We start from the raw sequence: 24,925 nt of genomic DNA on the forward strand, positions 1-24,925 counted from the left end.
GCCAAATACTCACAAGAATATTAAACAGAATCAAACAGATACCCACTAAGCCAAGCATTTACACACTGGGCCTTTGTTAAAGAATCTCTTTGAAGATGGTATTTGCCAAAAGGCAAAAATATTAATTGCCCACATGCGTGTAAGTTGAAGGCTTTGGATTCTCAACTGCTCTCTCAGTCTGGAGGAGATATGGGACAGTCTTAATATATTTTAGATTGCCAGCCAATAAAACATAATTCAAATCTTACACTGCATGACAGGATACGAAAATTGACACTGCCTTTACTAACTTAAGAAACCTCATTAATTATTGCAATTCAGGATAATATATGTTGGTTCATCAAATAGGAACAGCCAAATATTGCATAAGCTAACACTTTATTTACCAAGGGCAGTCTTTATTTTAAAAATTAAATTGAACAAACAATCATAAAGCATGGTAACAACACATCATACGGAACTGAGCAAATGAACATCTCTACTTTAAGTTTACTATTTAAAACTATATAAAACAAAAAAAAGTTTTCACAATACCATAATTAAAAGTGTTCCTTTTCATTTTGTTCAAGTAAGTATCTTCCTTACAAAATACCAACAACCTTAAGAAAGTTATTGCTCAAGCTATATGTTCTGCAATCATAAAACTCACATCATACAAGGCAATCATTTCAGGTATTGCTCTTATTCTTAATCAGAGTTCTCAACTGTAATCATAGCTATGAACTTATAGCATAGCATCATTCCAATGAACTCTTATCATGCACAAGTTTTTTCACAATGGAATGCCAATTCTGTATTCTATGTGCCAACTTCAGCTTAACCAAAATGTTTATACCAAATCACCACTTTATTTTATTCATCTCCTTTCATGTAAAATCCAGAAAATCACTAATGCTGTTACACGCTCTTCTTCATTCTAATCTTTAAAAAGATATAAAGTTATGGATTTAGTCCCGGAGAAAAAAAAATTGTCAAAAATGCCTCGATAAAATGTGTCTTTTTTTTCAAGAAACATTTGGATTTGGAAACCCCAATTTTGAAATGCCTCCATTACCATTGTTTTCTCTGTTCACTATTCTTCTTTATAAACTGTACTATTTCAAATTTCTCTACATCGCCTGCTGCCATTCCCCCAGGAGTCACTTGTATAATTCCTCAAAAGTCACATTTTACGAAGTATTTTTTAAAATTCAAATCCTTAGGATATATGTAGCACTGTCAAGTCCAGCATTTATTGTATATCCCGAATGATTCTCAAGAGGATAGTTCAGAGCTACTACGTTGAACATATATTTACATAGAAACTCAAATGTAATAAAGCCATCCCAAGGAGCATTATATATCGTGTCTACGATATATATTTATTTAAAAATTGCACCAAGCCAAATTAGGAGGAGATATTAAATCAGATGACCAAAACTTTGGTCGATAAAATGGATTTTAAAAGGAAAGAATGTGTTACAACCTAGACAATTGATCATTTACATTCAAATTGGGAATGTGTAAGAGCCTAAATAAAGAAACACAGATTTCATACATGGTTATACGGTGGAAGAGATCACAGAGATAAAAAGGGGTGAGGACAATGACATTTGAAAACTATGAGAATTTTAAAATCAAGATGTTGCATGACAGGGTGCCAAATCAAAAGTTAGCAAACATAGGGATGACCAAGGACAAAGACTTGATGGGAGGTTCACAGGCCGATGAGTCTTAAGTTAACTCAAAGTTTACAGAGATGACAACATGGAAGACCAGCCAGGAGCATTTGGAATAGTCAGAACTATAGGCATGAAAGACATAATTGAGGTTTTCCACAGAAAAGCTGAGACCGGTGAAATTGACTTATATCAGAGAGGTGGAAATAGACAGAATTGACACCAGATGAGTTCAGAAACTCATTTGAGGGTCAAATGTGACACCAAAATGACACACAGAGCATGTTAATCTCAGACTGCTGCCAGGAAGTGGAACAGAATTAGAAGTAAAGAAATGGGGCATGGAAACTGAATTTATTTGCTTCATCTTCCTGGTCCTTAACTTGAAGAAATTTCTCATCCAGATCTGATGTCAGATAAATAATCTTGTAATTTAACATCAATTAAGTCAAGAGAGGCAATGGTGTTACAGAGTTGGGTGTCCTCGATGGACACATGAAAGTCTCATGCTGTGCTTACAGACTGTATCAAAGAAGAAGAGCATGTGGATGAGAAATAAGAGATGCTTAAAGGGAACTTATCTCAAGAGGGTTGGAATATAAAAGCACCGTTGTGCTACTGAGACTTTATAAAGCTCTGGTTAGGCCCCATTTGGAGTACTGTGTCCAGTTTTGGTCCCCACACCTCAGGAAGGACACACTGGCACTGGAACGTGTCCAGCGGACATTCACAAGGATGGTCCCTAGAATGGTTGGTCTAACATACGAGGAACGGCTGAGGATCTTGGGATTGTATTCATTGGAGTTTAGAAGATTAAGGGAAGACTTAATAAAAACTTACAAGATAATACATGGCTTGGAAAGTGTGGACGCTAGGAAATTGTTTCCATTAGGCGAGGAGACTAGGACCCGCAGACACAGGCTTAAAATTAGAGGAGGTCAATTCAGAACAGAAATGCGGAGATATTTCTTCAGCCAGAGAGTGGTGGGCCTGTGGAATTCATTGCCGCAGAGTGCAGTGGAGGCTGGTACGCTAAATGTCTTCAAGGCAGAGATCGATAGATTCTTGATGTCTCGAGGAATTAAGGGCTACGGGGACAATGCAGGTAAGTGGAATTGAAATGTCCATCAGCCATGATTGAATGGCGGAGTGGACTCGATGGGCCGAAAGGCCTTACTTCCACTCCTATGTCTTATGGTCTTATGGAAATGGTATGGAAACAAAAAGTGAATATTGAACGTTATTCTCTGACTATGATTAGGTAAATAGGAATAAAAGCACAAAAGATCTTTCTTAACTAGCTGAAATAACATACAGACAACAGAGGAGGATAGTGTAGTCAACTGTGTCAAAAGCTTAGTTTCTGCTCAATGAGTGCATGCATTCGTTAATGGTACTGCTATTGTCAATGGGAGATGATTAGTTTGTTAGGAGTCAGTCAGCATGGATGATGCAGAACCCAGTTGTCTTTCCCTCCTATCTGTGCTCTTTTATTTATCACTATTAAAATGGCAAACACTGAATTTCTCATTGGGACCCTCTTCCCGATACGGTACTCAGAACTGCCTACTCTGAATGAGACAAAAATAATCCAAGTGATTTCAAAGGTTAGTAGCTTGCATTGTGTATGCAAACTGATAATGCATAAAACGAAAAAAAAATCTGTTTCCTGAACTGCATCTGCTACCAACCTAACTCAAAGAAGTTATGGTTCTCTATAATTTACTGCATTCTTATTTGTAGAGTATCATACTCACCAAATGTATTTTGACAGCAAACTTTAGTATTTGTTTGTGCCCAAGCCCAAATCTTTTACATAAACAGACAAAAAGTTTTGAACAGGTTTCCCATATAATGTGAGCTACTGATCTGTCAAACTAAAATGATTCTTGTCTCCTCACTCTCTGCTGTCTATCCATGAGCCAAGCTATGCACTTCCTTGATTATCATGCATGTTATTTTTGGTTGCATGAGCCCCTTCTGAAAACTGAATATAATGCTTCAACTTCTTTTCATCCCTGCTCTATTTTTTTCCCCCCAAGACATTCAATTCGTCCAGCAGTTTACAAACCAGAATTAAGCTGGAAAAAAAAGGAAGAGTTAAATTTTGGTGCAAGTAATTGAAATGGTCCGGAATGGATTTTTGTAATTCTCTTGCAGTTTGCCTAAAGACTATAATTTTAACACAGTTTTGCCTGAGTCAGAGACCTTGGGGCAGAATCATAGCATCCTTGCCTCTGAGCAAGGAATACGAGGTTAATGCCTCACTCCAAACATTGATGGAAAATGAAAGTGTCTTAACAGTGGAGAACATCGGTGAGGAGCAGCATATATATGAGAAATAAAAGAAGGTCAAAGGAACATTGTGAAATCAGGAAGTAAACGTATTGAAACTTAAACAGGCTGGCTATCAACTTGTAAATCCTTTCAACAAGTACCAATGGCATGCAAAAACACAAGATGGTCCTGAATGTGAATAAAGAAATTGCAGTTTTACCATCACTATTCGTGGTTATAGCACACATGTAAAAATATATACAGGGTATTGCTACAGCAATTCAGACTTCTTGTGGGACCAGCTGGCTCAGTTACATGCATGGCTGGTGAGAATCCAATTGGTGTTAACAGCATGGGATTCTACACCCTTTCCAGCGGAGGTTAATTCAGGACCAACTTAATAATAACATTGTTAATGTCTCAAAGACAAGTCTCATCTTTGACTTTTTCACTCCCATATTCCCAAGATAAAGGAACTATTACATTCTTATGCTTTCCTGTTAGACTCCACATGCAACATCGCCATGCTTTCCACAACTGAAGTGTTGCCTTTACTTAATAAGACGACATTCCTTTCTCAATCTCTCCTCGATATTTTCTTTCCTGGTCTCTTCATCATTGAAGGCTACATCATTAGATTTCCCTGTTCTGATAAATGCTCCTGAATGCAAAAACAAGACTTTCTATTTGCGTGTAATTTCTGATACTCTGGACATTCATACTCCTCAGTCTTCTTTATTTGCTCCAGTATGTTTCACCATAACTTTTCTTCTGTCTACTTTAAAAGGTACATTCCATAATTCCTTCCTTTTAAGGATTTTTTTCCACTATTATATTCATTCTCAACTATTATCCTATGTGGTTTAAAATCCACCTCTTCCATATTTGATGCAATGGAAATTTTAACCCACAATATGGTTGTGTGTCAGTGGGAGTGGAGGTAAAGTTTTGAAATTCTCAATGGCAAACACAATCCACCCACTTTTGCTTTTAAGAGGTGGGTGACCAAACCACTCTCTGGAGGCGGATCAATCAGGAAAATTGTTTCAGGAGACGGTGTGCTTGCACCTCAACTCAATTTTGTTTTTAATGCACAGATACCAGAATCATGTAGAAGAAGGTGTGAATGGCCAGATCCACAAAGCAAGTGCCTTCGTTATATACACCAATAAACCAAGAAGTGCAGGACAATGATCCAAGGCCCAAAAAGCTTACCACATAAATCAGACTTTCAGAATCAGCAAAGTACTCAACTGATGTCAGACTTTCCAAAATTTCCCCAACCCAGCAATATCTGATTCATTCCATCACCAGGCCCACATCCCCTCTGAACAATGTCTGTAACCACTTGGAATATCAGAGTTCTCCATGTAGTCAGTCTCCTTGCATGTCCCAGTATTCTCTGGATGCTTTCATGTGACAGACAAAGCCTGTCAAGCTGGTTGTCTATCAAGCAGTAAAACTGTTAAAAGAAACTTTGAAAGATATCCTGGTAGTAACTCCTTCCCATCACCCAAACTCTTTTACTGGAATGGAAGATAAGGCATGGTGCAATTCATGTTCCAACATTAACAGCATATTTTAAGACAAAGCTTAAATTGATTCTGAATTCCCATGATATCAAGAATCACAATGCAGCATGAATATCAGGAATCATCTCCTGAAGGAGTTACAATGACAACTTTAAACTTCACTTCTCTACAGAAAAAAAATCAATATTTTTACCATTATTCAGATATACCTTATCTTTCAATATACATTCTCCAGGGCTTGTGAAGTCACTATAAAAATAACAGCTCAAGTAAAAGATAAACTATAATAAGAAATACATTAAAGGCAGACCATGTTAAAAATAATTCATCTTATTTATTCGGATACTAAATTACTGTTTTAGGAATAAATTCTCAAATCAGAGCTCAAACTTGTTTGCTTCATCATGTACCAAGGGCACTGTCATCTACTGTAACTCAACAGACTGGAAGTCAAAGCTCTTGTCTAATTGTCTGAGTGGAGTTGTGCTAGTGTTTGGTGGTTTGAAGTCCTAGCAGCCTCTTTTGCTATTGACCAAAGGTAGGTGAGAAAAATATAATATTGCTCTATAATGGAGTAAATAAGGATAGAAATAGCTGTAGGACAATATATTTGAGATTAGGTCATGTGACTACAACAGTAGTCCCTGTGCTGTATTGTTCTATATTCTATGTAAAGGCAAAAGTAGGCCATTCATCCTATTGAGTCCATTCCATTATTCAATGAGATGTGGCTAATCTGACTGATTATCTTAGTTGCCCCTTTTTTTTCATTCTCCTATTGTTAACAAAATATATCCAGATCTCTCCTCCTCAAATGTTATCGTTTACATTGTAACTCTTTGTATGAGAGCAATCTCAGTTAATATGGATAACAAAATGACAAATTTACATCTTGACAAATACACTGACCATAAATTTATTTCACCAATAACCTCAATTGTTCTTAGTACCTTAATTATGATTTCTGTTGGATGCAAGCTATTTCTTTAACAGTTACTTCTTGACAGGCAAGGATAACTCCTAATAGGCAGACAAGTCATGAAGTAAATTTATGGTTGGATATAGTCTAACAATGATGATCATTTTGGCCACAACCACCTGATGAAGGAGCAGCACTCTGAAGCTAGTATTTCCAAATAAACCTGTTGGACTATAACCTGATGTTGTGAGATTTTTAAACTTTGTACACCCAATCCAACACTGACACATCCAAATATTGACTAGCATACTTCAGCAAAACAATCAATAGTAATTTAAGGTGCTTTCTTCAACATAATGCCGACTTAATATTACACTTTCTACTTAAATACGTTTGTAAGTATTTCAAAGTCTGAAGTCCAAGTTTCCAGAATGTACCAGTGAGAGGCTGGCACAACCTTCAGTACACGTCATTAATAATTACACAACTGCATATTATTGTTAATATCATAGATGCACCTTCATATATTCTTTTTCTTTAAAATGTCCAAATGTCCCTCTCTAGTTTGTTTCAGAAATTCTAACTAATTTTAAATTAAGTGGATAAATTGAAAGGACAGATAGAGATTTCAAGCAGGCTCCTGTAATTGTCACTGGAGTAAAAATTCAAATACTTTTCGATTCACACAGCAATCTCACACCACAACAAATTCCAGCTATCCTATACACATTCAAGGTCTCCATTTTTCTGGGAGTTGGACAGAAACTTGAGAAATATCTTCTCAAATACTAAGTAAGTCTGACAAATGTTACAGAATATACTGTAAAGTACAATGAGAGAAATCCAAGTTTTCTGAAAAAGATGGTGATTTTTGTCTCATCCTGGATATGACAATACATCTATTTACTTTTATTTTGTACACACAATGCAAGTCTCTCTAGTATGACCATCATTTGTTGCCATCACCACCTATCCTGGAGAAGTGAATCTTGATTATTATAGGAAATGTTCTGTTTGTGCAGCCAGGCAAAATGATTCAATGAGACTGGAATTAGAATCGGTAAATCATTTACTCGCCCAGCCTCGTGGCAATTTCTTTATGGAAAATTAGAACTCACAATTACCTCCACCCTTAAGTGAGCCAAAGCAGCCTACAGGACAAATGCGATGAATGCAGTGAAACCTCAATCTCTAACAACTACTTTAATGTAACGTGCATTCCAGGGTGCAGCAATAAACACGTTGGTTTACATGATTTCTAGCATGAAAACAGGCCATTCAGCTTTTTATGTCTGTGCCAGTTCATAAAGAGCTATTTTCAAGCTCTTAGGTCATAGCCCTGTAAATTACAACACTTCACTTGCATATTCAGTATTTTTAAAATTAGATAAGGGTTTTGGCCTCACTCTTTCTAGCAGTGAGCACAGATCATCCTCGATGAAAAATATTGCTCAACTTCTTTACGATAGTTAAAAAACAGGAAAATAGATTATTTTCTGAATAACTATAAACTGAGAGAAGGGAATGTGCAACACACAGGTGACCCCGTACAACAGTCACTGAATATATGCATACAGGTGCAACAGGCAGTAAAGATGACTAATGTATGTTAACCTTTATAGTGAGGATTTGAGCACAGGAACAAGAACGCCTTGCTGTAATTATACAGGGAGTGCAGTGAAGATTTGCCAGACTGATTCCTGGGATTGTGGGACTGATTGAAGAAGAGGTTACATCAGTTAGGATTGTATTCCCTGGAGTTCAGAAGAATACAGAGCGATTTCACAAAAACCTGCAAAATTCTAACAGGATAGATGCAGCAAGGATGTTCCCAATGACAGGGGTGTCCACAGCCAGGGGTCAAAGTCTGAGGATATGGGGCAAACTCTGTGGAATGAGATGATGGGAAACTTCTTTACTGAGAAGGTGGTGAGCCTATGAGGGTCGCTACCACAGAAACCAGTCGAGGCCAAAGTGTTGTATGATCGGGGCGGCTCGGTGGCTCAGTGGTTAGCACTGCTGTCTTGATCCCAGCTTTGGGCAACTGTCTGTGTGGAGTTTGCACATTCTCCCTGTGTCTGTGTAGGTTTCCTCTGGGTGCTCCGGTTTCCTCCCACATTCCAAAGATGTGCAGGTCAGGTAAATTGGCCATGCTAAATTGTTCATAGCTGTTAAGTGCATTAGTTGGTTTTGGTGGGGGGGGGGTTACTCTTCGGACGGTCAGTGTGGACTTGTTGGGCCGAAGGGCCTGTTTCCACACTATAGGGAATCTAATCTGATTTCAGGAAGGAGTTGGATATAGCACTTGGGGCTGGAGAGATCAAATATAATTGGGGGGGGGGGGGGGGGTGGGCGGGGGAGGGGTCGGGGTTGGGTCGGGGGTAGGCGGGTTGGGAGGTGGGAAGAAGCAGGAACAGGTTGACTTGGATGATCAGGTATGATCATAATGAATGGCAAAGCAGGCTTGAAAGAACATATTACCGACTCCTGCTTCTATTTTTCATGTTTCTATGAGGTTGGTGTAGTCTTATTATTGAGCCAAAATTAGTTCTCAAGAGGTTAAGATCATAACTAGATATCATGTGAAACTTTGGGAAGGTCCATTTTATTCTGTGGCAAGGGCTCATACCCCATTTATCCTAACTTGGTCCATAGCCTACTGTGCCCTGGAATTTTAAGTGCTTGTCCAGATGCTTCTTAAATGTTGCAAGAATACTCACCTCCACCACTCTCTCAGGCAACATGTTCCATATTTCTATTTCTGTTTTGTTCATTTTTTTTTCTTAGATCTCCTCTAAAGTACAGATTCCTCATCTTAAACTTACACATGGTCTTAGACATGTCTACCATGGGAAAGATATTTTCCTGATTACTCTGGCTATGCTTCTCATAATTTTGTATTCCTTAATTAGATCCCCCCCTTTCAGCCTCCTCTGCTCTAAGGAAAACAAACACAGTTTACCTAGTCTATCCTCATCATGGAGACTTTTCACCTCAGGTTAAGTGCACTCTCTCCAGGGCAATCAGGTCCTTCTGAGAAAGTGCCCACCAGGTCTGCACAGCATTCCATCTGTGGCTTAACCAATGTTTTAGGAAGCTGTAAAATATTTCCTTGCTCCTATATTGTACACTGCCTAACGAAGGAAGCATCCTGCATGCCGCCTTCACCACTCTGTCCATCTATCTGTGCTGACACTTTCAGGGATCTATGGCCTACATCTCCCCTTAGTTCCTCATTACTCCCCAGGGATCAGCCATTCATTGTCTAAACCCTTTCCTATTAGACCTCCCAAAATACATCACCTCAAACTTACCACTGTCCAATTTACCAAATGTTCGATGTCAGACTATAGTCTGAGACCATTTTCCTCACCACCAATTTTCATATCATCTGCAAACTTAATGATTCCTTTTAGACTGTTATGTACATTAACGATTTGGATGTCAAACAGCAATGGTGCCAGCATCAATCCTCATGCCACAGCGCTATCACAGGCTTCCAAATTACAAAAACAACCCTCCACATGCACTCTTTGCCTCCTATTTCCAAGCAAATCATGAAGGCCATAGGTTCTTACTTTTTGAACCAGCCTTCTATGTGAAATGGTGTCAAAGGCCTTACTGAAATCCATGTACACCACATCAACACACTACCCTCAATATATTTAGTCACTTTTATAAAAACTCAATTAAATTTGTTGGTCAGGAATTCCTTCTAACAAATTCATGTGGAGTATCACTGGTCAATCCCTGCCTTTCCAAATGTTGATTAGCCCTGTCCTTCAGAATTTCTTTTAATGATTTCTCTACCACTGGCATCCAAACTAACCAGTCCAAAAATACTTGGCCTATTCCCAATGCTCTTCTTGAGCAAAAGAAACCATGTTAGCTATCCTCCAGTGATCTGGCATGTTACATGTGGCTAGCAAAGTATTAAATATGTCTGCCAGGACCCTTTATTGGTTGTTTCCCTATATTGGTATCTGATCCAGTAATCTCTCAATTTTAAAATAGTCATACTTGTTTCCAAATCATTCCATGGCCTCATCACTGCTGCTACAAACCTCTCTAGTATTACAACCCTTTAAACATCCTCCAGTTCTGGATTGAGAGCTATCTCTCAATTTAAATCATTACATCATCCACAGCTGTGTCTTCAGTTGCCAGGATCCCCCTCCCCATATCATCTCCTCAAGCTTCTCTCTTTTCCCCTATAAAACTCTCATTAATAACTATCTCTATCAAGCAATTAGTCACATCCCAATGTGTTTTTATGGCTTGGTACCTAATCCTGTCTGATGGCACTTGTGAAATGCCTTTCAATATTATGTTATGCTGCATAAATTTACACTGCTGTAGCAGTTGTGTTGACCGAATCACAGACTGGTCAATGCACTTCTCAACTGATGCAGGAGACATTGGGGAAATTGACTATTCAGGGGTTTTTAAATAAAGCAAATCAGGTAAATAATTTGAGCAAAGCTATAAATGCTCCTCACTTGGACTGAAGTTTGGTCAGAGCATCTTCAAATCTGTTGCTAAGGAATAGGTCCAGGGCTGCCACACATTCATCCAACGCCACCTTCAAGTCTGCTTTGGGTGACCTGCTCAAAAATAATTTCAAGAAATAATTACAAACCTGAACAAGACAATCTATATACAATAACATCTATTTGAGAACCCTGGAAATGAAAGAAGTGCTGCCAGAATAAGAGAAAATGCTGAAGCAGCTCAGAAAGTCTGAGACTATCTGTAGAGACAGAGTAACAAGACTTAGCATCTGGAATCCATTTACACTTCTTCAGAAGCGCCAACTACCTGTTACATTTGACACTTGAACATCAAAGCTTGGGATTGCATTACGACTTACAAATACATCTGATTTCTGCTGCTACTTCATTATGTAATGAGTTAATGAACATTTACTCAATCCATTACATTGGAGTTAATCGAAAGAAAGGTAAATCAGCTTTCTATTGTGTTATTGAAAATTTCCCTAACAGCATCACTGTAAGGATTAGATTCAAATTTTCCTGATATACATGCAGCCTGCACTCAACTATTTGCAAAGATGATGTGGAATTCATTGGCTGTATGGGAGCCAACATAGAAGAACCTCTCAAGTGACCGAGGGTGTTCAGATTCTCTTGTTTGATACAGGAAGTCCTTGTGGAGAAGGAACTCCACCCACACAGGATGTAAAGAGATCATGGAGGTAGAAAAGAAAAGATACCCGATTGAGGGGATAGTGTCAATGTGACAGTCAGAAGCCCTTCACCCTGGAGCATCATTTCAACAATCATAAGAAATGCAACAACTTTGACACAATGTTCAAGGTAAGATCCATCTCAAAATCACATTTCTCAATAACTGCACCATCACAGGCTCAAGATATTACACACCTAATTAAAGACTGCCACTCATGCATTTCACATCATTGCATTTTTCATAGGCATAATTTATGATGGATCATACAGCTTTTAAACTATGCAAGGCATCACATGCAAACACCGTCACCAATTTCTCTCTTCCAGGTAAAGATAAACTTAACAAATAGGAAATGCTGTGGCTAAAGGCAAAACAGAGAAAGTGGTGGAAGTGGGTACAATTACAACATATTAAAGGCACCTGGATGGATATATGAATAGGAAGGTTTTAGAGGGATACGGGTCTTATGCTGGTAAATAGGCCTAGGTCAGATTGGAATGTCTGGTTGGCATGGATGAGTTGGACCAAAGGGTCTGTACAACTGAAAGGTGGTAATGGTGGCTCAGTAGTTTGTACTACTGCCTTACAGAGGCAGGGATCCAGATTTGATTCCACCCTCAGGCGCTGTGAGGAGTTTGCACATTCGCTCCATCTGCACAGGCTTCCTCCAAGTGCTCTGGCCATATTAAATTGTTCAGTGTCCAGAGATGTGTAGGTTAGTTGTGTCAGCTATGGTAAATGCAGGGTTACGAGGATAGGTGGGGGTGAGGTTTGGGTGGGATGGTCTTCGAAATGTCTGTAGGGATTCTATAAACCTTCTTCACTAAATAGTTTTAAATCCTACTTACAAACCTAGTTATTTACATGATTTGCCATGTCACTGATCCCATTATGTTTCAAATGAAGCCTGTCCAACAGAATAGTTCACTCTTTCCTCAATACAGATATCAGTGCCCATGACTTCTCTTACACCAATCTCTGAGCAAGGCATGTGAGGATCCAGGACTTCAGAAGGTCCTGGGCAGGATGGCATAATTGGCATCAGAAGGAACGGAGGACACTACTGAAAGACACAGTCAGGGCTGCTAAGTTGTAGCAGGAGCAGGTTGCACACTATCGGTTCAAGTTTAAAGGCCTCTACTACAAGGTGAGTATGGTAAGTGTATTGTACTTCCACTACTACCTATCCCCACACTACTTTTAAACATGGATCACTAAAAATTGAACTATTTCATTTATATGGACTGCAGAAATTCCTTTTCCCTCTCCATAACCAATTTATTTTTTTCAGGTCTCCTTGGGACCCTGGATGTTGAAATGTCATTTAAAATAGTCGTGGATTAAATTTTTATTTGCCTCACAATATTGGACCTGACAACAAACAGCAGTGTGAAAAATCAATTAAATTTGGCAAATGAAATTTCATATTAACTTGATTAAATATTTGTTTATCATATTTAACATTGTTAAGAATCACAACCAAGTGTGGTGCTGGAAAAGCGCAGCAGGTCAGCCAGCATCTGAGGAGCAGGGGAATCGACATTTCGTGCATAAGCCCTTCCTGAAGAACAGCTTATGCCCGAAACATCGATTCTCTTGCTCCTCGGATGCTGGCTGACCTGCTGTGCTTTTCCAGTGTCACAATCTCGACTGATCTCTAGCATCTGCAGTCCTCACTTATTCCTTAAAGATCACAATACCAGGTTATAGTCCAACAGGTTTATTTGGAAGTACTAGCTTTCAGAGAGCTGCTCCTTCATTAGGTAGCTACCTGATGAAGGAACAGCGCTACAAAAGCTAGTGCTTCAAAATAAACCTGTTGGACTATAACCTGTTCTGCGTAATTTTTATCTGTCTACCCCAGTCTACCAGCTCCTCCACATCATTTTTAACATTGGATTCTAAGATTTAAAATACTATGAGTTTCGGGAATGCAATGAATGCATTCAATCTATCACTACTGTCTTGCGAGGATTTTGGTTATGAAAGTTCCCAAGCCTTATTCAGTTTGAGTCAAGGCATATATTTTAGGCTTGAAATTAAGTGGCAAATACTTTGCAGCACAGAATATATGTCTGCCACAGGCCAATCCATGGTAATGTGGTTGACAGTATAGAGCACTAAGGTGGGGAACAGAGAGTAAAGCATAGTGTAATAATGCAGATACCTACTGATTAAAAGTACATCCAGATTGAGAAAATGGGATAGGTGTGTCTGATTTTCAACAGAAACCACAGACAGGAGATTATTTCGTTTCACTGGTGAGCTTATTGTAAACATTGGTTATCAACACCAGGTTCAGATCAATTAAAAGAAATATGAAAGATAGCACATTCTAGCATGTCCTGAGATCCTGAAAACAGCTTTATATTCAATGAAGTTCTTTTGAAATGCAGGCCCTGTTGTAATGTAGGAAATGTGGCAGTTTTAGAGGAAAACAGAGAAACTCTTTTTCACCCAGAGGGTGAAACTCATATCTAATATCCTCTCCCACTTAGTATTCTTTCTCACTTTCACATCATACCTTCAATTTACACACCTGTACACATTCTAATACCCCCTTCATCAAGAACCTGCTGTTTAGGATTCTTTGTACATATCAGCAGTGATCTAATCAAGTAGCTGAAGAGGATTAAGGCAATATCATACTGCTATTCCTATGGAGAAATGTTCAACGTGGGCCCTTTCACACGGTGGCTTTCATCCAACTGCAGACCATTATAGTTTACTGGTTTAATTGTGATGTTCCCTATGGCAATTTGACATTAACACACTTAAGACTGGTGATAAGAATGCAGCCAACCTAATATTTTAACTGTTAACTAACTGGCACCTCAGCCCACACCATTCAAGTTGAACCTTTGTTGAAAATGCCAATCCCAGCCCAGCCCCACAATGAATGACTTGCAATATACAGTGTGTCCAAATGCAGTTGGAAACTGCTAACATGTGAACCTTCATCAAGCAAACGGTAATTATGGAACAGGGCTCCTAGAGGGTCAGAAGTACTTAAGTGGATGAGTGACATTGGTGAGGCCACTTTTGGAGTGCTGTATACAGTTCTGGTCACTCTGCTAAATGAAGATTATTATTAAGTTGAAGAGGGTGCAAGCAAGATTTACAAGGATGTTAATGGATTGAAGTAGAAGAAGGTGGATATGCTGGGACAAATTGCCCTGGAGAGTCAGAGGCTGAGGGGTGACCTTACAGACAGTTATAAATCCATGAGGGGCACAAATATGATGAACAACAAAGGTCTATTCCGTGGTGTGGGCAAGTCCAGAACTAGAGGGCAGAGGTTTAAGGCGAGAGAGGAAAAGGGATCCAAGCAGCAGCTTGTTTATGCAGAGGGTAGTGCATATGTGAAATGAACTGGTACAATTACAGCATGTAAAAGACATTTGGACAAGTACATGAACAGGAATGGTTAGTGGGATATGGGTCAAATGCTGGCAAACAAGACTAGCTTAGTTTGGGAAAACCTGGGTTGGCATGAACGAGTTGAACCTAAAGTTGTATGACACTATTAATACGCCATGGCAAAAAGGCTATGGACAAAATGCAGATAAGTGGGATGAGCATAGTTTGATGTATATTGGTCGGCATAGACTTAGAGTCATAGAGATGTACCCTAAACCTATGCCCACTAGTTTTGGACTCATCCACTCCAGGAAAAAGACCTTTACCCTATCCATGCACCTCATGGGTTTTTAAACCTTTATAAGGTCTTGGTGGGTCAAAGGGCCTGTTTCTACACTGTGCGACTCTATGACAATGAGAAGTAAACAATATGAGTTTAATAAAATCTAAAGATAATAATTTCTTTCAACAGTGTCTATTTTAGTATGGAATATATTTGTACTGAAGTATAGTAATATAAAGTAGTGTGGTATTCTTAGAAGGAAAAGCTGTCTTGGGGAATCGGTGGAGAAGTCAAGCAGCATCAGAGAAGCAGGGTAGTCGACATTTCTGGTCGGAACCTTATATCAGGACTGGTATACCCACTCAGTTCCTCAGTTTGAACTGTCCAAAAGCAGAGTCCAGCCCAAAGCAGAGTCAATGTAGTTTTGTAAAAGGAAAGTCATGCTAACCAAGTTATTGGTGCTGCTTGAAATAGTAGCATTTGCTGTGAATAAGAGGGAACCATTCGTTGGAGTATATTTAGATTTCCAGAATGCATTTAACATCCACAAAGGTTACTGCGGAAATTAAAACCTCATGGTGTAGTTAAGTAACATATTAGCATGGATGGAAAATTGGCTAGCTAACAGTACAAAGTAGGCATAAATGGATCTTTTACTGGTTTGCAAGCTGTAACAAGGGGTGTTCTGTTCGAACCTGGATTGTTTTTCTTTTGTTTAACCAAATTTGGTTTGGAGCTAGGAGTTGAAGGCGACCTTTGAGCAGCAATTTGTTTTATGAAAAAGGAAAAACAAACAACTGATACTTGTCCGTGAAGCCAGGCCTGGAAGCTAGTTGCAGGTTGATTCTTGTTCAAAGAAATCTGTTGACATTTCCCCCACCAATGTATTATGCTCAAATCAATGGAAGATGTTTTGATATGAGCTAGGACATCACAGGGAGTTACAGTTCCAATCAGCCGAACAAGAAATGCTGGGGAAAAAAAGAGAAACCAAACCTTGCACTAGCTTTGAACTGCATTTTTGTCAGAAGGATTGTGGCTGCCAAAGCCACAGAACAGAGATTTGATTGCTCCCTGGTTATCCACCATTTATCAACTTATTGAAAGTTTGAGGAATAGAATCTTAATTACAAGAATTCAGAACTACTGGAAGCTGTTTGCATTGACCAAAATTTTCAGAAATTAAGCAAGATAGAATCCCATTTGCTGTGATATTATTGATCATGGAGACTGAAGTCAAGTGGCCCAGTTACATCACTCATTTTTATTTTGACTTATCCCTTAACGGTTTCTGTTGGTCTGTCTTTGAAAGAGTGGGGGCTACAACCAAAGAAGATGGAGTCTAAATCACAGACATTAATTAGATTATCTTGTTTTATTTTACTCTGTTCAAGCTACCCTGTTAATAATAAATTATTAACTCCTTTGTTTAAGCAAATAAACTTGGAATCTGTTATCAATTATTCACAGAATCTGGTTAGAAATTGTTGGGGTCAATTTTGAGGATCTTTCAATTTTGTATTGTTGCAAATACAGACAGAGGCCGATTTGCTTGGATCTGTCGTTACTTTGTAACATGTGCCACAAAAACTATTGCTAATGCCTGAACTTTTAATAACTTATATAAATAACTTGGATGAATGCAACAGACAGTAAAGTTGTGAAATTTTTTGGTGTCATAAAGATAGGTAGAAAAATAAGTTGTGAAAAGGACATACAAAAAGTACAAAAGCATACATACTGAGGTTAAGTGAGTGGGCAAGATCTAACATGGAAAAATGTGAAATTGTTAATTTTGACAGAGAATGAAAAAGGAAGCATATTATTTAAATGGAGAAAAATTGCTGTACTCTGGGATGCAGAGGAACCTGGGTGTCCAAGTGCACAGATCGCAAAAGGATAGCATGCAGGTACATCAATTAGGAACATTAACAATGTTGTCAATTGTGAGGAGAATTGGTTATAAAGCAAGTGAAGTTGTGCTTCAGTTATCCAAGGCACTGGTAAGACCAAATGTGGAGTTTTGTGCATAATACAGGTCTCCTTATTTAAGGAATATTGAAAATGCATTGGCAGCAATTTACTAGACCACTACCTGGAATAGGTGGGTCGTCTTAAGAGAAAAGGTTGATTAAGTTAGGCTTGATTAAGAGATGATTTGACTGAAACATGAAAGATCCTAGTGGAATCATCAGGGTTGAAATGAAAAGAATTTTTCTCTCATCAGAGAACCTAACCAGGCATCACTGTATATGAGTAAAAAATGAGGTCTGCAGATGCTGGAGATCAGAGCTGAAAATGTGTTGCTGGTTAAAGCACAGCAGGTTAGGCAGCATCCAAGGAACAGGAAATTCGACGTTTCGGGCCGGGCTCTGGCCCGAAACATCGAATTTCCTGTTCCTTGGATGCTGCCTAACCTGCTGTGCTTTAACCAGCAACACGTTTTCAGCTCATCACTGTATATGAATAAGTGATCATCCATTTAAGACAAATATCCAAATGGCACAACCCAGCTCCAAACTCTCAGGTTTCAAGGAACCATCTGATTTTAATTGTGTCATTCCTTCAGCTGAGGAGGCCCTAAATTCTGGAATTTTCTCCCTAACCTCTCCATCCCCTTCCCTCCATTAAGACACTCCTATAACCCTTGTCTCTTAAACCATACTTTTGGTCAGCTGCCCAAAAGATGTCTTACATGATGTCGTGCCTCTGAAGTGCCTTGCGAGACTACAATACTTTAAAAATGCTATACATAATCAAGTTTGCAACTTTTAAGACTTGTAGCTCAGGTTGAGGTTCTGGATGTAGGTTTGCTCACTGAGCTGGAAGGTTCATTTTCAAATGTTTCGTCACCATACTAGGTAACATCTTCAGTGAGTCTTCTGACGGAGCACTGCTGATGATTCCTGCTTTCTATTTATATATTTGGGTTTCTTGGGTTGGTGACACTATTTCTTGTGGTGATGTCATTTCCTGTTCTTTTTCTCAGGAGGTGGTAAATCGGGTCCAAGTCAATGTGTTTGTTGATAGATTTTCAGTTGGAATGTCATACTTCCAGGAATTCTCGTGCATGTTTCTGTTTGGCTTGTGCTAGGATGGATGTGTTATCCCAGTCGAAGTGGTGTCCTTCCTCATCTGTATTACGAGGAAGGTCACCACTTCGACTGGGACAACACATCCATCCTAGGACAAGCCAAACAGAGACATGCACAAGAATTTCTAGAAGCATGACATTCCAACTGGAAGTCTATCAACAAACACACTGAGTTAGACCCCATCCACCACCCCCTGAGAAAAAGAACAGGAAATGACATCACCATCCCACAGAAACCCAAATATATAAATAGAAAGCAGGAATCATCAGCAGTGCTTCATCTGGAGGCTGACTGAAGATGTTAACTTGTATAGTGATGAAACATCTGAAAATGAATCTTCCAGCTCAGCGAGCAAACCTACACCCATAATCAAGTTCATAATGATAACACAGACATCTAAATTAAACAAAGTAAACAAAAACTCATTTTTCAATTGGATTCTAACAATAGGCTGATATCATATACCGCAATGGGTGTGTTTTGAGTGGCATGTGAAACAGGCTAGGTGCCCAGCCCACCTTCACACCCTGTCTCAAGCCCACCTTCCCATTGTCAGCTGTAATCAGTTACACATTTAACATGTAACTAAGTGTTTATGGACCAACTAAATCTGTTTAAAGCTCAGTTGACCCCAATAGTACCATGTCCACATCATAAAACAGTTGCTGTGTCTTTCGTTGTATAGTTTTATTCCCACACCCATCAGTTTGGGTTGGACCAGTAGAAAAGAAGGATAGATCAAGAATGGTCTTCAGACTTCGGTTTCTTTATAATACTTTTTATTAAGACTGAACTCCACCTATTAAGTTTAGGAATACACCAGCTCAAATCTTTACTGTTACATTATTGAAAAATTATCCCCTGAACTCTTCTACATCATGCTAGTTAGTATTCTCTGCATGATTTTCCACATAATATGTTTCTCACATTCACAGGACCTGACTGCAGGCTTTTCCATCATCATGTGTTTTCCTTTTCTTAAGCTCCACCTACACTGTGTTGTTTATCCCCCACAAGCAGAAGCTTGTGATATCATGACAACATTATTTCAGGGTCCAAAACCTCTAAGGAAACAGCATAGGCAGTCCGGGTTTTTTTTCACAGGAATGAAGGAGTGTTTTTTTGGGGGGAAAGTGCTCGGTGCCTATCCCTAAAAAGATTGTTTATCTCTTCCTTCCAACCCACACAACCTTTAAAACCCCACTCTTCCATTTCATTTATTCCCATCCCTTAGAGACAAAACACCTCGTGTCCTATGCCTCGGAGTTCAGTGGATCTGGTAATCATTGGACCTTTTCTGTGGGTTTGAGTAAGTTCCAGCAGTGCCAACCACAAAGCTCTGGTCCTGCCAAACTGTTGGACTTCGAGGGAGTGGGACTCCCTTAAATCCCATTCAGTACAGATTTAACCCACTCGTATCCTCCTCCCCAGTAAATTTGGTGTCAGCTAAAACTAAGAGATGACAAGTTTTTGGCACCTACTTGCACAATACTGTAATGGACCACTGGATCCAGCTTTAGGAACTACAAGTACATATGTAGGCAATGTAAGAACAGGGAAATTTCTTTTGAATAGTAACATTTGATTAAGTATTGAAAATGAAAAAGGAGTCAAAAAGGCATTTTGTTTTTCTACACAACTCTACTAACATGAAAAAGGCACCAAACATGAATTATGAACAGAAATTGGCAGTGAAGACAGTGGACAAACATTGGGAAACTGTTAAATGAAAGATGTTTAAGTCATAAACTAGACATTATCCCAAAAGAATGAGTGCAGAGCTGGGATTTCAGGAGTTAAAACATCCCAGTAAGACAGACATTTAACAAATCTAGAGAAAATATACGAGGGTAGAAAAAGATAGTTAGACCAAGGGAAGTATGTTTGACAGGTGCGATGAAAAGAAATTGTAAGGGTGTTTATAAAACATATGGCGGGGTGGAAGAGAAGAGTTTAAGAAGAAAACGCGCCAATGAGAAATGGGATAGGAGCTCTCATGGCGAACAAAGGAATGTTATGACTTTGCCCAATTTATTTGTTTTTACAGAACTGTTTAAAAGTGGAAGCGGAGAGTAACTAATTTTAAAATTTAAACTGGAAAAGCATCATGCGCCGATGGGTTACATTACGGAATGTCTACCAAAGTTCGAGGGAAAATAGGAAAAGTGGTTCTTTAGTGTGCACTAGTTTGCTGTTATGTGCAAATACACACGAATTATTTAATGAACGACGTTAAACAGATGGACCTTAACACCGAGCGACAGAAGTTGAGGCGCCACTGTTAGAACAATCCAAGAGTTTAATGAGCACTGACCTCACGTCGGCCTTACTCTTCTGTTTCCAACGCGATGTGAAGTTCATGAGTGCAGACATCAATTCAAAAGACGAATCCAATTTCTACTAAGTTCACTTGAGTTCCTTTAAATCCTTGAATCGTTTACCTCTGTATTCTGACTTCGTTGCCTGAAGTGAATGACGTGGGAAACGTTGTCTTCATTCCACAGATGCGCCACTCCCAGGCGACGCCTCGTCAATAATCATCTCCGCCTGAGGAACGAGTTCATTCATGAGCTGAAAACATCCCAGTATGAACTTCTCAAAGTCATGTTAAATGTAGAACGAGAAATTAAAAACAAAACAATACAGGTGAACGTTTCTCAAGTTGTTACAAAATTGCTCTAATTCATAATTTCTACCAACCGATACTTTTATTTTTAAAGTAAAAACAGAAATTGCTGGAAAAACCATCAGGTCTGGCAACATCTGTAGAGAGAAAAAGTATAAACATTTTCAGATCCAGTGACCCTTCTTTAGAACTGACTGTAAAGAGGAAAAGATTGGTATACATGAAGATGATTGGGTGAGGGGGAGGAGTAAATGAGATATCCATACCCCTCAGCAATATCCCTCCCCTCTGAGCCCATTGCCCCTCTCAAAACCACCTCCTGTCATGAATTTACTGTCCCTTCTTCTGACTTTCCTCTCTCTGCTGAATGTGTCTGTATTGTCCTTCTGAGTCCCCACGTCAATGAATTTTGGACATTTGACATTGAACTCTTCTTCCATTGCCTTTGCCTTTGTGCCCAAGAGTCCTCATCCTGTCCCACAGATCCCTTCACTTGGCTCAACACTCTCCCTCCACCTGGGCTCCTCCCTCTGTCCTTTTCCCTTCATTCAACCTGTTCATAAGGAACTGTCAATTTGGTACTGGTCATCTTAATTTGTCTTCGCCCACCCATTCCAACCTATCTCCCTCGGAGCAGCCTAATTCCATACTCTTAGATCCAGACCTGACTCTATAATTAAGCCTGCTGGCAAGGATGGTGGTGATAGTAATATTGTCTGGTGGACTGACCTCTACACGGCAGAGGCCAAACACCAGCTCTCAGAAACCTCATTTAATCTCCCTCTGGACCATAATCCCATAACACCATAAGACATAGGAGCGTAACTAAGGCCATTCAGCCCATCGAATCCACTACACGAACATGGAACGTCAGGCTAAGGTGTCTACAATGTTTACCTAATCTGATCTTGTCATCTCCCCTACCCCCCATCACTGCCTCTAAGTCCATAGTCCTCCAACCAATGCAGCCTCCTTCTGCCTCTTCCCCAAATCCACAAATAGGATGGGTGGGGGAGACCCATTTCTTCTGCCTGCTCCTGCCCCACAGAACTCCTACCTCAAGAAAATTTTTGTCTCCCCTTGACCAGTCCCTTCCCACTTACATCTATGACTCTTCTGATACTTTACATCAGGATATCCAGATCACAGGCTCCAGCCACGTTAACCATGGATATGCAATCCCTTTACACATCCATCCTCAATCAGGGCTCTCTGCTTCTTCCTGGAAGAAAGGTCTGAACTATCCCTATTTACCACTACCCTCCTCCTGTCCAAGTTCGTCCTCACTCTAAACAATTTCTCTTGTAACTTCTCTCACGTTGTTCCGGTCAGAGGGCTCCCCATGGATACCTGCATAGGCCCAGTTATGCCTGTCTCTGTCTTTGTTCCACTCCTATTCAGGCCCCCAATCATAACTCTCTCTCAGATACACCGATGGCATCGTTGGTGCGGCTTACCCCTCTTGTCTGGAATTGGAAAAGTTTATCTATTTCACTTTCAATTTTCATCCTGCTCTTACCTTCACCTGGTCCATTTCTGATTCCAGCCCTCACTTGCTCAACATCTGTTTCCATTTCTCACTAATTTCCATTATGAAACCTCTGACTCCCAGTCACCGTGACTATACCTCCTCACACCCTGCTTTCTGTAAAGACTCTATTTCATTCTTCCAGTTCCTTTGCCTCGTTACATCTGTTCCAACGAAGCCAATTTCGACAAGAGCGTCTCCACAAATCTGCAGCTTTCTGACTCCATATAGTCAGAGACCCTGAAGGATGGAGAGATAAAGTGAGAGGAGGATGGCGGTGGGGAGAAAGTAGCATAGAGTACAATAGGTGAGTGGGGGAGGGGATGAAGGTGATAGGTCGGGGGTGGGGGGAGGCTGGAGTGGATAGGTGGAAAAGAAGATAGGCAGGTAGGACAAGTCATGGGGACAGTGCTGAACTGGAAGTTTGGAACTGGAGTGAGGTGGGAGAAAGGGAAACGAGGAAACTGCTGAAGTCTGCATTGATGCCCTGGGGTTCAAGTGTTCCAAGGCAGAAGATGAGACGTTCTTCCTCCAAGCATCTGGTGGTGAGGGAGCAGCAGTGAAGGAGGCCCAAGACCTCCGTGTCCTCAGCAGAGTGGGAGAGAGAGTTGAAATGTTGAGCCACGGGGTGGTGTGGTTGATTGGTGCGGGTGTCCCAGAGATGTTCCCTAAAGCGCTCTGCTAGGAGGCGCCCAGTCTCCCCAATGTAGAGGAGACCGCATCGGGAGCAACGGCTACAATAAATGATATTGGTGGATATGCAGGTAAAACTTTGATGGATGTGGAAGGCTCATTTGGGGCCTTGGATGGAGGTGAGGGAGGAGGTGTGGGCGCAGGTTTTGCAATTCCAGCGGTGGTAGGGGAAGGTGCCAGGATGGGAGGGTTGTAGGGGAATGTGGACCTGACCAGATAGTCATGGAGGCAATGGTCTTTGCGGAAGGCGGAAAGGGGTGGGGAGGGAAATATATTCCTGGTGGTGGGGTCTGTTTGGAGGTGGCGGAAATGTCGGCGGATGATTTAGTTTATGCAAAGGTTGTTAGGGTGGAAGATGAGTATCAGGGGTGTTCTGTCCTTGTTATGGTTGGAGGGGTGGGGTCTGAGGGCAAAGGTGCGGATGTGGACGAGATGCGTGGGAGGGCATCTTTAACCGTGTGGGAAGGGAAATTGCGGTCTCTAAAGAAGGAGGCCATCTGGTGTGTTCTGTGGTGGAACTGGTCCTCCTGGGAGCAGATATGGAGAGGTGGAGGAATTGGGAATACGGAATGGCATTTTTGCAGGAGGTAGGGTGGGAAGAGGTGTAATCCAGGGAGCTGTGGGAGTTGGTGGGTTTGTAAAAGATGTCGATGTCAAGTCGGTCCTCATTAATGGAGATGGAGAGGTCCAGGAAGGGGAGCGAGGTGTCAGAGATGGTCCAGGTAAATTTAAGGTCCGTTGCTCCTGATGCGGTCTCCTCTACATTGGGGAGACTGGACACATCCTAGCAGAGCGCTTTAGGGAACATCTCTGGGACACCTGCACCAATCAACCACACCGCCCTGTGGCCCAACATTTCAACTCCCCCTCCCACTCTGCCGAGGACATGGAGGTCCTGGGCCTCCTTCACCGCCGCTCCCTCACCACCAGATGCCTGGAGGAAGAACGTCTCATCTTCCACCTCAGAACACTTGAACTCCAGGGTATCAATGTGGACTTCAACAGTTTCCTCATTTCCCTTTCCTCCATCTCACCCCAGTTCCAAACTTCCAGCTCAGCACTGTCCCCATGACTTGTCCTACCTGCCTATCTTCTTTTCCACCTATCCACTTCACCCTACCCCCCCCGACCTATCACCTTCATCCCCTATGTACTCTATGTACTCACCTATTGTACTCCACGCTACTTTCTCCCCACCCCCACCCTCCTCTCTTATCTCTCCACCCTTCAGGCTCTCTGCCTGTATTCCTGATGAAGGGCTTTTGCCCGAAACGTCGATTTTACTGCTCCTCGGATGCTGCCTGAACTGCTGTGCTTTTCCAGCACCACTCTAATCTAGACTCTGGTATCCAGCATCTGCAGTCATTGTTTTAACCTATCTGATTCCATATAGTGTTCGACAATTTTAGGGCTTGAACACCTTCTCCCATGTCCTTACCGCAACCCCAACACAACAGGCCTAATCATCACATCAGCCTGTACCACTAACAACCCATTGTCAGCCACAAGTGGTCCCCATTGGAAGCTCCTGAATCACCTAGACTGAACTTTGCCTATTCATTTGCCTGCCCAACACTTCTCTTAGAGTTCCATCTTCAACTATTGTTTGCTCCTTCCCATCCATAATCCCATCTTCAGCATATTTATCAACCTATTCTGAGCTTCAATCAGTTCTGAAGAAGGGTCACTGGACCCGTACATTAACTCTGCTTTGTCTCCACAGATGCTGCCAGTCCAGCAATTTCT

General features: G+C 40.6%; 1 protein-coding gene across 1 annotated transcript in view; it reads right to left on the minus strand.

The window, feature by feature from the left end:
- Positions 1-20,822, minus strand: part of ttc39a (tetratricopeptide repeat domain 39A) — a 99,814-nt gene extending 78,992 nt beyond the window's left edge. The window contains exons 1-2 of the mRNA XM_060830447.1: positions 20,647-20,822; positions 10,886-10,990 (exon numbers count right to left, since the gene is read on the minus strand). Of these exons, the coding sequence (XP_060686430.1) occupies positions 10,886-10,990; positions 20,647-20,705 (164 nt within the window). The 5' untranslated portion in view covers positions 20,706-20,822. The remainder of the gene's footprint in view (positions 1-10,885; positions 10,991-20,646) is intronic.
- Between the last annotated feature and the right edge of the window lie 4,103 nt (positions 20,823-24,925).

The sequence above is a fragment of the Hemiscyllium ocellatum genome, chromosome 9 (genome assembly GCF_020745735.1).
Source record: "Hemiscyllium ocellatum isolate sHemOce1 chromosome 9, sHemOce1.pat.X.cur, whole genome shotgun sequence".
NCBI lineage: Eukaryota > Metazoa > Chordata > Chondrichthyes > Orectolobiformes > Hemiscylliidae > Hemiscyllium > Hemiscyllium ocellatum.